We start from the raw sequence: 15232 nt of genomic DNA on the forward strand, positions 1-15232 counted from the left end.
CATAATTTTCCGTCGTTTAGGTTCCAACCGATATGGTCTCGAGCTTAGGAGAAACGCTGTAGACGATGTCGTGCTTTTAATAAAGGCATTGGAGTCAATTTTATACTTCCATAGCTTTCGAAATCTTAATTTTGCTACCCTGTCCGAACGGACACATCCGTCCCACAATGATTCCTGCGGTTATTTCAAGCAGGATTGCTTGTCTGTTAACATTGACAATTCTATGCACACTTTGCTGGTTTCGGTCATTAAACGCAGGTGGTCGACCATTGCCATTTCCATGGTGGGAGGTTATGCCTGAAATCTCAGAATGTTGAATTCTTTAATGATTTCTGAAATGGAATGTCCTATGCGTCTAGCTCCGATTACCATTCCTTGATCAAAGTCTGTTAATTCCCGTTTTGTGGCTATGATCTCACACATGATTCACATGAATCACTTGAATACAAATGAAAGCCCTGCCAATGCATAATCCATACATACATTTTGTTACTACTGCTTTCTGTATATTTTTACATTGCTCTCCCTCTTTTCTTTGCGACTTTTATCACCTCTGTGTAAAGCATTACACAGAAAATGCTGATTTTCCATTTCCAAATCATGCAGATGTGACTAATCTGTGCTTCGTTTTCAAGGCTTATTTGACCCGGCACTCATTTGGAAACGCCAGGATGCAGGATGTGTGGAATGCATTCACCTTCAACTCCCGGCAGGTAAAGAATCTCAAAATTGTTTTGTTTGTTATAGACCGAGGAATCAAAACATCTGTGATATATGAATATCAACGCTCCATTCTTTTTTGTTTGTTTGTTTGTTTTTGGCAGCGCTTGGATGTGAGCCGTATGATGGACACTTGGACAAAACAGATGAACTATCCCTACCTGTATGTGAATTGCTCTGACGTAGAAAACTGCATTATTCAGCAGCACAGGTTTCTAGAAGATCTAGAAACAGCCCAACTTTCGGCCAAGCCAACGCCTTTCGAGTAAGTAATCATCTCATCTTTTAAAACTCTCAATTGATCTCTGAATTTCAGTCTAAAGTTTCGAAATAGTGAACTTCATTTTTTGGCCCCTTTCCTATCTTAAATTCGTCTCCAATTTATAAATTCCCACAATAATTTTTGTTTTTCATTTTAGTTCTTACGCTTCGTATTTTTCGACTACATTTTTCATTTAATGTATACTATTCACATTACTTTTACAAACCCCTATACTGCCCGTACTAGAGATAGGTTAACAATGATATGGAAATCTCTTCTTAAGCGTCACATATTGTGCCAAAATTACATAATGAACAACCTAGTCATGCAAGACAGAACATCTGCAGATGGGCTTGTTTGACGACGAAAGTTAAGGGGGTGGTTATCCTTTATCTTCCCGAGAAGTGATCAAAGCCAGATGCCTTGGTTAAGGGTAACGTAGAGGTCTCAAAAAGAAAAAATAATAAAGAAAAACAGAGTTGATAGATAAGTTTGGGTCAAAGAAAAAGAGCCGATGGACTGGCCTCTCTGATTCGACAGTCCATCCTCAGCTTTTAATTTAATTGGATGCAGCGAAATTCGTTGATGTCAATGCAGGATTTCAATTAATCTCTAGATATCACGAATCCCTTTTTGAAAACTATAAGAGCGATGCTTATAAATAACGCAAGTAAATCTAATTATTCTATGTACTAACTGTGCATGCTCGTGTGGTTGCTCTCAGTGTGTTACAGTTACTAGGCAACTTATGCTAAGTACAAAATTGCTTCATTCCTAAGGGAGGTGAAAGTCTCAATGATAAATAATGTTTTTTTCTTTCTTCAATCTTATAATTTGATTTTTCCATCTTGACAAAATAATATTTCATACTATTTAAATTTGTCTTTGACTTCACGAATTTCTCTTTCGTTTTATCCTTTGTTTGATTTCATCATTAACATAAATTAACATATTGAAATTGCTGAAATCAAACCTTTTTGGCATTTCTGTTGATGATGATTGCGCACTTTCTTGAATGTTTTTAAATGAAGACAAGCAGTCGTTTGGTTACCAGAGTTTTAAATTATCTGCTAAAATTGTAATTTTTCTTAAAAAACAAAATGTTGATAAACAGTGAATAAAAAACTATGCTTTTTTTTCTCATTTTTTCGTAGAGAAATCTTTTAGTTAAAAATTCTGTAAAAAACATGAATCTGTATATGCAATCAATATATCTAAAAGCAGAGTATTTTTGATCATTTAAAATAAAGTGAGGATGTACATAAATTACATTCTTCCAGAATAAGTATTCAAAAAGCATATAAAGACAAGAAACCACCTTCTGTGAAAGGCTCCTTTATTTTAAGATAATATTTACCAATTCAAAAATCTTTAATAAAGTCATTTAACGGGTGCGGATGCACTTTTTAGAAAAACTTAAATAATATGTGTATAATTTCACTTACTATAATTACAATTACATTCTAGCATAATTTATCAATTTTACGGATATTAAGAATACTTTATTCATTGTTAGTCATAATTCGTTAATTGTTTAGTTAAAAAATAACAAAAGTAATTCAGATATAAAAACTTTCTATTCTTTTCATCATTATTCTTTTTCAAATGATAACTAATAACTAACATCTCATTGAGCTCGTTGTCTTCAAATTTTTACAGTGATCATAGAAACACCAAATCTACTTTTGTTGCTATAGCAAATTTGATATGTTAAACGAACGATGCATTACATATGCATGTATATAAACATAATCGTATTAATTAATTAATGTTAATTTTTTTATTATATATTCATCCATAGTATTATCGGATTTTAAAACCGTAAGGCTTCATATGCAGAACTTGAAAATTAATAGCAATTTAATTGGCATCATTCTTTCTTTTCCTTTTTCTTTTCTTTCTTTCTTTCTTTTTTTTTTTTTTTTTTCCAAAAAAATGTCAGCATGAATTTCGTCTGAAACGGCTTACTGGTTTTTAGATTTGTCAAGAAATCGGGGTAAAAATGACGGGTGCTCTTTCAATTGTTAAAATGCATATTTAATGTGTTAAATTTAGAGAGCTTATTTTTCATTTGAAGAAAATATTAGATAGTCAACGTAAAATTGAAAGTGTCATTTGCAGTATTTTCTTTCGTTCTTGAATCTGCTTTGTTTTCAGCTACGTGTGGCACATCCCTCTAACGTACCGAACTTCGAACAGCAGTGAAGTTACCCACGTACTTCTCAATTCCACCGAAAAAGGCAAGTGGAAATTTTAATTCTGTGTGTGTGTGTGTGTGTGTGTGTGTGTGTGTGTGTGTGTGTGTGTGTGTGTGTGTGTGTGTGTGTGTATGTGTGTGTGTGTGTGTGTGTGTGTGTGTTTGCAGAGATGAAATTTATAATCGATTTTTCTGTTACCGAAATTTTGTCCATTTATGCATTCATGATCACAATGCAACAGCTTAATATTTTATCGACTTAGTAAATAATTTGTTGGTTGATTTCAATTAAATTTGATTCCATACGAGTGACATAATCCATTTGTGAGTATCTAGTAGTGATAGCGGTTATCAGCCTACTATAAAATACAAAATTATATTTTTATTAAAAAAGAAGAAACTTGCTGCCTTCGATAACCATCTGTTCGATATAAATAACATTGATTCAATCGCCATGTTAACCAAATTCGAAAAGTAAGCATTATTTAGAAATATATTTTAACTATGAACACAATACATCCTGAATAAGTTTTTTTTGCGGAATCGATGTAGTTGTTAACGCTCTGACAAAATTTAATTTGCGATATCTCTTGAGGCGGCGGAAGCAGCTGATTTCTGCTAACAATTACGATGAATGTGTGTGTGTGTGTGTTGGCGCTATGCAGGCCTGACCGTTTGGCCCAGAGCTACTGAATTTGGCACTTTATATAATTTGGAAGGTGAGAATGTGTATTGAACATTTTTAACATTTTTCTGCTACACGTTGATAAAATATTACAGCTCAAAAATTATTTGTATATCAACTTAAAATTAAAAATATATATAACTTTCAATGATACTGTAAATTTTTTCCGTTTTAAAGATTTAAAAAATATATTAAATGTATCTTATACCTGATTGCATTGTTGAAACTCAAATTGTTTTCATAGTTACTAATATTTCATCTTGGCTAATTTTCTATTTTTGATGATTAAAATACGAAGATTCAGCTTTCATTCCGTGTAAGTTTTAGTATAAAATATTCTCAATATAATTTTTTAACATTTTGTTGTATTTAAAGTTAAAGATTGACTTCAGAAAGGATCTGTGGTAAAAAATGTTATAAAGCCTACTTTTGGAGTGTCACAAAATATTTAATCGAAAATTTTAGCAGCTATTAATCCTTAGGAACTGAACGCTCTTCTAAAGTCATCTAATACGAAATAAAATATGGACCAGTAATTGGAAACAGAGGATGGTTCTTAGTTTCTTAATCAGCTGGAGGATAGTTTTCCTAATTATTTCAAATTGGATGTAAATGTCATAATAGAATGTAAATTCCATTCTCCATTTTTTTCTCCATTCACGATTTTTTTTTTTTTTTTTTTTTTTACTAAAGGTTTTGATACTATCCATATTTTCGATGGTTAAATTATACATATAATTTATACTAAGCTAAAATTCGTACTATAAATTATATGCATACATTTTCACAACTGTTTCGTTTCTATTAACTAAAGATATTAGCTGTCCAAATAACTAAGATAATGAAATACAGCAATAATACAAAAATGGTCTCATTTGGAAAATTCGCGGACCGGCGATAGAGATGCCCCCAATGAGATCGGCGTTTCCATCGTCTATTAAGTGCTAAACTCGCAGTCCTTCCAGTTTATTTTGCTTTTTTCTATTGTTTCTATTCAACGGAAGCAAGCGGTATTTCAGTAACCCGTCTTTACAGATGCAGTCTATTCTAATTATTTTCCCTCGAAAATTTCCAGGTGAAACACGATTTCGTTTGATTCGTAGTTACATCAGAAAGGACAGAAAGAAGTAATTAGAATGCTGCACAAAGGGTATGATAGAGAATCGAATATCACCTCAATATTTTTGCCTTTCTAACCGATCGGGGAAACCATGTAAAGACTGCGCGTTCATAAGAAACAAGTAAGTGGTGCGTCATCACGATAGAAATTCAAGCTTTAAAGCAGGAGATATGCAACATAATATGTAGCTTTCAATTCAAATTTATGATATATATACATTTGCATGTGCAAAGCTTATATGAATAATATTATGTTATGTGCCTTTCAGCTGGCAGAACCATCGGTAATTACTATTCCCTCTAAATGTTATATGATAAAATTTGAACGATTCCGTATTTTAAGTAATTTTTAAATACGGGAATTACGATAATATTCACCATTATTATTCGATAATATTTACCTATTTTATTCGATCTAATGAATACCCACGTTATCAAGTTTCATTGGCACTGATTGATGCAGATGTGCGTATTGCAGTTACACTTATGTCCTATAAATTAAGGATAATTCGGAATCACAGGGAAATCGAACTCTAAAATAAAAATTTCACCTTTAGAACTATCACACACATCTTCAAGAATAATATGCAAATTACAGGATGCCACCAGATGACGCCGATAGTACGTCACAATGGCATGATTGTAAGAGAAGGGTACATAGAGAATGGTGGCAAAAAAAAAAAAAAGTAAAATTGTTCACAAGCCTTGTATAAGCCGCTCAGTGCCATAACCAAATAGTTATAACTCAGAAGACGCATGTGGATGATTTTTTTCGTGGTAGAATTATCAGCCGTCTGCAATGTGGCGCACTCTAATGGAAGTGTCCGAGGAATGGGGGATCGCCCAATGTGTTATTTCTATACTTTGGCAACGATTCAAAGATGATGGAAAGGTCATTAGACGTTACAGTCCCCGAGTTACAACATCTAATATCGACAGGTATTTATCAGCAACTGCCAAAGGGAGCAGACGGAGTACAGCATCAGACCTTGTCTCGTCAGCTACCTTCAGTTCCGGATGCGATAGTTTCATGGCAAACCGTGTACAGATGTTTGGGACATAGTGATCTATATGCTTGCAGGTCTGTCAGATGCGTTCCGCCCACGGCAACTCACTGTCACCGGCGGGTATCCTAGAGTAGAAAACATGAAACGTGGGCATCTCCAAAGTGAGTCTGTGTGATGTTCTGATGTTCTCCGACGAGTCCAGGTTTAGCTTGCATATGAAGAATGTCAAATACCCGTTGCCATCAAGGGAACATCACTGAAAGACAGCTTTAAATTGGTACAGAATTGCTCGGTGGGATGGAATTGCACTGGACGCCAAAACAGATCTGCATGCCCAAATCGAAACCACGACAGGTCAAATTTATCGATATTTCATTCTCAAACAACATGTATGTTTGTTTAGTGGTGCCATGGGTGTAGAATTTGTGCTTATGTATGACAAAGCCCGTCTTAAACGTGCAAACATCGTAAACGAATACCTTCAATCTGAAGTTATCAGCCTTATGGAATGGCCAGCATTTTCGCCTGACTTGAATCCAACAGAAGCATGTGTGGGGCATTCTTGGTCGATGAGTTGCAGTCTATCAGCTACCTCCTACATGTTTACCGGAACTTCAGAGAGCATTGCTTGCCAAGTGGAGTAATTTTCCCCAAGATCAGCTCGATAATTTGATTTAATCATCTGGAAGACATACGATGTATTAATCATCATACCAAGCATGTAAAGTTAAATTTTTGTAAGGAAGATATTTTTTGTAATTGCTCCAGGGAGCAAAAATCGTAGTTTTTATTAATGATATCATACATGCACCATCTTTTTTTGTTCTGTATCTTTTGTTTAATAAATAAGCTTTATGAATAAGTCACGTTTATTTTTTTATTTTAGTCCCGTTTGCCGGCACTATTTGCTGACATTATCCTTAATTTATGGGCATGAGTGTAATATAAACTATTAACGATGTGCAATCTTTTTCCAGTGTCTGTGAGTGTGTCTCCCAATACCTGGATAAAATTCAACGTCAATTTCAGCGGCTACTATTCTGTGAACTACGATCTCCAAAGCTGGATCAATATCATACAGATTCTCCATAGCAACCATACGGTAAGTAGCCCATTTTTCTGGGAAAGACACTATAAACTTTGACGCCAAATAAACTACTTTTATCAATTTTTCCTCATTTACAACATTGATTTAAATATAATTTTTGATTTGTCATTAGAATAAATAATTACTGGATCTTCGACAATCGGAGTATCGTGGATGGTAATACATGTTCAGCTTTGAAATGAAATTAATACTCTACTCCGACAAATGGGTTAGTTTATTTGTCTGTTACCTTCCTTCCTCATATATGAAGCATAATACTAAAAGAAAAGGTGACGGTGATTTAAAAAAATATTTCTAGATTTTGGTGTATCGCCGAATATTGCGCCTAAAAAAAATCTTGAAATTAGGGGCGTTTGTTTGTTACTGAAAGCAAGGAGATAGACGGATGAAATTTACTATACGGCATTTTCTGTAATATTTGAAATGAAGCGCTGACAAGGAAAATCTGTGCGTACCTGTACATAAAAGTGTCATAGAGGCACGAATTTATCCCAGAATAGTAATTCTGCGCTGGCGTCCTGCTCTAATAGTAGCGCGTCTTCCCCGTGATCTGGGGGTCCCGGGTTCGAGTCCTGGTTCGGCATGGTTGTGCTTTACCCTGTGTTTTATATGTGAGGTATGTGAAAGAGGTATGTGTAAAAAGTGATTCTTAAGTGTGTGAGTGTCAGCTTCATATGAACTAGAAGTCAGACTTCTGCCCTTTGGTACTGCACAAACTCGGCTTAAATCGCCGACTCCTTCAGCGGGCTTGTCTATGACACAAGTAACAACAACAACAACATATTAATCTTGCTATTTCGGGCCATGTTCTTGAACTATGTGGCACTCTACCTATTCATGTGCGTTGAATGAAAATGTCTTTTGTTCGTATAGAAAATGAATTAACAAACAAACAAAAAAATATAGAAAATTATTGCAATAAGTTCTATATTTTTTGCGCTAATAAAAAGTTTATTTTCAATTCTTCTTTCAGGTGTTTAGTCCTGCTGACCGCGTAAATCTCGTCTATGACTCCTTTTCCTTAGCCAACGCGGGGCTGGTGAATTACGACATTCCTCTGAAATTGATTGGCTACCTGAGTCACGAAGAGTTCCACGGGGCTTGGCGAGTGGCGCTGGCGGAGCTCAACCGTCTTAAGACATATTTCAAGGCAGACCGAGAAGTCAGGGAACTCATTAAGGTTTTACACTTTTTTTTTAAAAAAAATTCCGTTTACGAAAATATTTGAATATTTCTTTCATATAAGAAAGAGAAAATTATAAATTCAACCTTGAGATTTTAACAAATTTCTATATAAAAAAAAGATTTTTTGAGGTTATATTTATCTAAATGTATAGGAGGATTTGGATTTTGTGGATTTTATTGGCACAAGAGCCATGATGTTGGCTATGCTGCGCCAAACTGTATAAATGTATAGGAGGACTCTGATTTAAAATTACAATGAGTTAAATGAATGAAATACGTGACCTCAGTTTCCTATCTATAATAATTTTCTATATTCGCTTCATCAATGGAAAGTGCCGAAACACAAACGTTTTTCATGGAATTGCATGCATAATAATTGGGGAAGTTAGAAACAAAAATGAATTGAAATCGCGCTAGGAAAGATGATCGGAAACGGCAGCGGAGTAGCCGATCCCCACCTTGATAATTAGATTGCCAAACTAGTCATTTAAAGCTGCGACTATGTTTAGAGAACATGCAATTGTTTTCAAATGCTGGTAAGCGAATCGCAATAATTTCTTAATGCAATGTGATAATTTACAGTAGAACATACACAGGGTGTATTTTAATGAAGCTACAACTAGTAACTGAAATACTTTTGAGTCTTTGCAGTTATCATTAAAGATATTATTCTATTGAAAAGAAGGTTGAAAAGGAATTTAATGCATATGACCCCAATGAGAGAAATCACATGGATTCATATCTGGTGAATAAGGTGGATAAGGGAATAGGATAACGGTTTGGATATTGATAAGCGACAATTCGGATTCCATTGTTAATGATGTCAAACGCACTGGCTGTTCGATGCAGGGAAGCACAGTCTTGCATGAATCAATCTCACCGGTATTCATACCCGGATAACGAATTTGAGGAACAAACGACTGTCTGAGCAGTAGCTCATAAGCATCAGCCTTAATATTTGACGCAAGGAAAATTCGTCTGATTATTTCGGATCCACAAAGAGCAAGACAAACTGTTACCTTTTGTATATGCAACGGTCTTACGTTCACAAATTCAGGATTGGAGGTTTCCCAAAAGCAATAATTCTGTCTATTCACCCGAAAACATAAAAATGTCTTGATTGAAAATGTTCGAAGTCACGAACATTTTCAATCATGTCACGTCAGCTTTACTTTCTAAATACGATTAATAATTACAACGTGAAAGTACTCAATAAGCCCACTTACACTTTTTCAAGCATTAAATCCTATTTTATCACACCCTCAGGAATACGTCCGCAGTCTCAGCAAAGACCTTCTGAAGAAATGTTCTTGGAATGATACCGGTGACTACTCGAAGAGGTACGTACATCAAGTCATCATTCAGCTGGTTCATTCACAATTACTCAGCTCCCAATGGATATGCATACAAAAACAGACTAATAAAATTTTCATAAGATTTAATTCGATCTTTATGTTTGGTTACACAGAGTTTTCTTAAAAATACGGTTACTTACTATCGATTGTTCTTCATACACCGGCGAGATGACGAATCGCTGGTTAAACTAAGTTTCCGATGTCTAGTTCGTGATTTAAATATTTTAAAGGCATCTCTCATGAATTAATAAATACTTGTGGGAAACATAGGCGCGCTTGTCGGTCAAATATGCTACTAAATATAGGCGTAACATATGAATGTATACAGAGCATCCCCCCCCCAAAAAATAGAACAAACGTATATATTCTTAAACAGTGCTCCTAGATATATAATTTCACTTCATTAAATAAGATAGACAATTATATAAAAACTACTTAGTGTCTGTAAAGGTTTAAATTCAATTCTTATACACCCGCAGAGTATAAAAGTGTCAATAGTAAAAGGTTTCTCTTTTATTCACCTATGTACACACGAAGTTTCGTGCTTCTGTCTACAAAATTTACTGAGATGTGCTCATTTTTAAATTTAGAAACATTTATTACATTCAAATTTCAAAGTAAACATTCATTATATCGGAACTTGAGAAATAGGGCATTTAAGATATATCAGAAAAATAGTGGAATACTGAAAAAGAAGTTTTTTTTTGCTTGCAAATTAAAATGTGCTTGGAATATTAATCAAAATAATCAAAAAATTTAATAAATTTCGCAATTAATATTAATTTATCTAGCTTAAATAAAAAGCGTTTGAGGCAGCCGAAAAATAAGTCAGATGCTGAATCTTAGAAACATTTTCTAAGAAAAGAAAAATCCAAAAAACCATTACGCTATTGATTTACATGTTCAAGTTTTAACCAAAGGATAGTTTAAATCATTTTAAGAATTTTTTTTAATAAAATAATAAATTGGGCAATAGTAATACAAATGATTACCAAAACGTCTATGAGCATTTTTAAAAAAATAATATTTTGTGATAGTTTAGGAATATTGCATATCCTGCGTACAAAGAGATTTCTCTCAATGATGTTTTCTTTATTCATATATTTCTCATTTTCGAAATTTTCACTTTGATGCAGAATTTGCCTTCTCTCACAGGGAGCTGCGGAAAGTGATCTTGCTGGCGTCCTGCGAGAGTCGCAACCAAGAATGTCTCGAAACGGCGGCTCAGCTTTTCAAGCAGTGGACCAAAGGGGACAAGTGAGCTCTTCTTTTTATATTTCCGGTCAGGTAAAAACGCGATGGGAAAAGTCTCAAGAAAAGTTTTGAGTACTATCAGATTTACACTACAAAATTATATCCCCAAATCGGATATTGTGAACCATCATCCTTCACCACTCGATCGGCTGAAAGATTGTTCCCTCTGATAGTGAAAACAATACGGGCTGATAATCGCGTCTGTACCAATTTGAAAAACAACTTATTTGCACTTAAAACTTTCAAATAGGTAAGAATAATGTTCTTTTTCCTTAGAAGAATAAATAAAATAATGAGTAATTGTCCAATGATTTCGGCCGAAATAATCCCTAATTTGTTTTAATGTTCCAAATATACATATATGCATTTTCTAAAACAATCCCAATCCAGCTAGAGTGGCCCCTCTCTTGAAACTCTCTCTCATGTTTCCTCGTTTCACATAAAATTATACGCCCCCTTGTCCCGCATAAAATTGCTGATCTTGGGCAACGCGTGAATGTTATGTGTGCTCAGATATATATTTTCACTAAGAAAGTAAAATATAAGATAATATCGATAGTAAAGAAAATCGATACATGTATTCTAACCTCAAGCTGTTGGCAAATAATAGTTGCGAAAAAACAATCTGAAAGTTTAAAATGCTTTGTAAATGTTTACTTGTTATTGCATACTGCTGTATATAAAATGTATAATAATTTCTGATAATCATATGTAACACACACTAAGACGTAGCTTAGAACGACTCCATGTTTATTTACAAAAAAAATTTTGTTGCAATCGTCATGTTGCCATGCAAGTAATAACAAAAGTTATAGTTTTGATCTATATGACGTCATTCTCTGATATCTCGGGCGCGACATCCTCCAGGGGATGACCAGCTGAACTAGTCGGACAAATGTATGTCCACTCACTCGTAGCTTGCAGGTACGGACTTGGTTGTCACGGCCTAAAATCACCTCCTCAACAAGTGCTTTTTTCCAGGTGTGTCGAGGTCTAACTTCCTCCTGCAAGAAAACCCCATCTCCGACTCGGATTTCAGTTCCTTTGGGTGGCTTCCTCACGTGGAGAAATGGTCTCGTATCTATTAGATCTCCTTTTGCCATCTTCGTGTATCTCCATATAGTGTTAAGTCTGAGTCAGAATTTGGTGGGCCAAAAAGGATAGTTGTGAGTCTTTTCTTATGAGAAAATGAGAGGGTGTTAGTGCTTCGTCCGGATCTTCTGTAATACCATATTCATGGACAATTGGTCTGCTGTTCAGGGCGGCTTCTACATCACATAAAACCGTGATCAGACCAGTGGCGTGTAAACAAGTTTTACCTAGAGTTTTCCGCAAATACTGTTTGATGGCCCCAATCAGTCTCTCCCACCATCCTCCCCATCAAGCCACTCGTGGGGCAATGAATTTCCATGTGATGCTATGGTGGGCATAAAACTGGTGTACTTCAGAAGAAGATATGATGCTCAACAAGGACTTCAACTCTTTATCTGCAGCGCAGAATGTTGTGGCATGTGGAGTAGACAGTGTGAGGAAGCGAACGTCGAAATACAGTAAGTAGTGCTAGTAAGAAGACTTAAGTGTTTAAATTAGAAACTACTTCCAGATGGATAGCTCGAATTACAGCACATGTACATAAATATGACTATATAGGCCTTTGTAAATAGTTTATTGTCTTTGGCATAGAGCAGGCCAGCAAAATCAATTCCGGTAGTTTCAAATGATGAAAACTGTAGTCGACCATCAAGTAGTACCTCATTGCTCTCAAGAAACAGGCTAAATTTTTCTATTTTTGAGTGCTTCGGAAGGGATTTTCCTGTCATCAGAGCATATTTCAAAGGAAATTATTCTTTCTGAACAGTCTGTATTCAGTAAGTACGAGCTTGATTTAGTTCTGTGGAATTTAATTCACTGACTAGCTTTTCTTGGTTTTTACAATTGTGGATAAATCGAAGAATCCATGACGTTACACGTAAAAGTTTAACATAAGAACTGTAGTTTTCAGCATTTATAACTGTCTGAGTAGATGCAATGTAAAGGGTCTGTACTTTTTGTTTTTTAGTTTCTATGTTGTAACTGTTTCTTCATAAATAGTTTTTGAAACTGGCCAGTTTTCTTCTGATTTAACTAGCCATTCAGAACCCTTCCACCAATGAATGAACCTAGTGAATGTCAACAGGATTGTCCGTGCCAGGGCAATGTCTCCACTGTGAAGGATTAGTATGGGTGACTATTTCGGTTACTCTATTGCAAACAAATGTTTTCCATTTGCTGGGATCACTGCGAATCCATCCTAACGCAACTTGTGAATCCCTCCACATTATTGCTTTTGAGTAACAGATATTAGTTTCAGTACAGAAGTATTGTAAAAACCGCGTCCCCATTAGTGCAGCCAAAGTTCCAAATTCTTGACAGGTGCTAGTTTGTTGCGACTACACACTAAATGCTCTTTCGGCTTGTCCTTTTAAAGAATAAAAATGTACAATATTGCACCGTAGGCACGTTGAGATGCATCACAAAGCACGTGAATTGTATATGGAATATGTGATGAAATGTTTAAACTTCGAGGAATCCGTAGAGAGAAATATCGTTCAATTCTTGAATGGCTGCATAGAAAAGTAGATAAGTTTACTGATAGTATTTCATCCCATTTTATTCCGATAATCCAGGTATCTTGGAAAATATTTTTTCCGAAGATCGTAAAAGTCGAATAAAGTCCTAAAGGATCATAGAAGCTAGCAATACAGCGTAGTAACCATCTGTTTGTAAAGGGTTTATCTCTAGAGATACAGAAAGGCATCTTGAATTCATTTCCTAAATTATCATCACCTGCATTCCAATCAATATCGAGTATGGTTTTATCTGTTCTGTAAGTTTTCTCATGCGTTTGCAGGACATCTTTAAGTTTCAAAGAGCTTGTAGCCCATTTATCCATTGGCAATTTCATTAGTGACATTAAATTTTCGATCTCATGATATAGGATTGTTATCCATGATTCATATTCAACATTAGCAAGAAAGTCGTCCATATGCATATTCTTGTATATAATTGGTGCAGCAATTGGAAATTCTTTCTGATGATTGGAAGCTAATTCTCGTGTTGCAGCACTTAGTAAGAATGGAAAGCAAGTAAGTTCAAATGGTAAGCGTGTACTCTGTTATTTCATCAGTGAAGGTAGCAATTTCAGATGAATCATTTTCTAATTTGTACCATAACAATCTTGTAACGTTTCGGTCATTTTCGTATAGTAATAACTGTAAGAAAACTTGTTTTCCATCACAATTATCACCACCAACTAGTAGTTCTATTGGCAATGAAGAGTCATCTGGCGGATCAACAAGTGTCAGTCTTCTCTTACGAGCAAAGTGAACAAATTCTGTTGGCGCAGTAGGATGTGTAGTACAGGTGTTGGAGCTCTCAAATGCTGCTTGCTCCACAAACTTGAAAGTGATAGTTGAACACATCAACATTGTTCTCGAGTAGTAGTAGATTCAAATGCGCGAACGTTCAATGTTTCAGAGCTCATAACTTTAAGCGTAAATGTTTTAATCAGGTTTGTGTCCACAAAACTTGCCTGGCTTTCACCATCTAGAATACAGCGTGTTAATTTTGTAATGCCTGTGGGGTCAGTAACATACAGTAATTGTAAATGTGTAAAAATTGTTTTGGGAATGCTTATGTGGTTAACATTACTATTTGTTATTACTAGTTGATTGTTTTAAGCAGGTGGGCAAATGGAAACATGGTGTTTCCTCTTACATTTTGTACAACGAACAGTGTCTTTACGAGTGCAATTTGACATTCTGTGTCCCCGATTTGTGTTCAAGAAGAAGGGGTTAGAGTATTTTAGCTTTTGTATGCGAGTATCGTAGTCAGTTATGGTTTCACATTTATGAACCCAATGGTCAGAAATTTCACAAAATGCACAAAACTGCGTATTATTTTTTTTCTTTGATCCGGAAATAAACTTAGTGTTCACATTAAAGACTATAGTGGTTGTAAATGGTACAACAACATCGTCTTTTATTTTCAAAGTAGTCAAAGCTGCTTCAACTTCTTCGGAGGGAAACTGTATTAGTTGTGTGACTTTAGTTAGTCACTTTCTGAAATTTTTTCGCGTTTCGCACGAATAACCCATCGGCAACAAATGTCATCATCGAATGCATGTAAAATTTCAGGAGTTAAAACTCTACTGTATGCGTCAATATCTTCTCCCAAAGCACGTAGAGCTTGTAACCTTCTGTTGCAGTCAATGTAAACTTCATTCAGTGACGTTGGCGATGGATTGCGGATTGGCGTTAAATTCTCTAAAAAATCCAAATGAGTTTGAATAATTTTATTTT

The 15232-nt window shown here is 35.1% G+C and overlaps 1 protein-coding gene across 1 annotated transcript in view; it reads left to right on the forward strand.

Annotated features, from left to right (window-relative positions):
• LOC129980936 (uncharacterized) overlaps positions 1-15232 on the forward strand; it is a 153333-nt gene that overhangs the window by 89197 nt on the left and 48904 nt on the right. Inside the window, exons 27-33 of the mRNA XM_056091443.1 lie at positions 636-713; positions 825-985; positions 3140-3222; positions 6968-7092; positions 8072-8278; positions 9550-9623; positions 10794-10895. Of these exons, the coding sequence (XP_055947418.1) occupies positions 636-713; positions 825-985; positions 3140-3222; positions 6968-7092; positions 8072-8278; positions 9550-9623; positions 10794-10895 (830 nt within the window). The remainder of the gene's footprint in view (positions 1-635; positions 714-824; positions 986-3139; positions 3223-6967; positions 7093-8071; positions 8279-9549; positions 9624-10793; positions 10896-15232) is intronic.

This window comes from Argiope bruennichi, chromosome 8, assembly GCF_947563725.1.
Source record: "Argiope bruennichi chromosome 8, qqArgBrue1.1, whole genome shotgun sequence".
In the NCBI taxonomy this organism is placed as follows: Eukaryota; Metazoa; Arthropoda; class Arachnida; order Araneae; family Araneidae; genus Argiope; species Argiope bruennichi.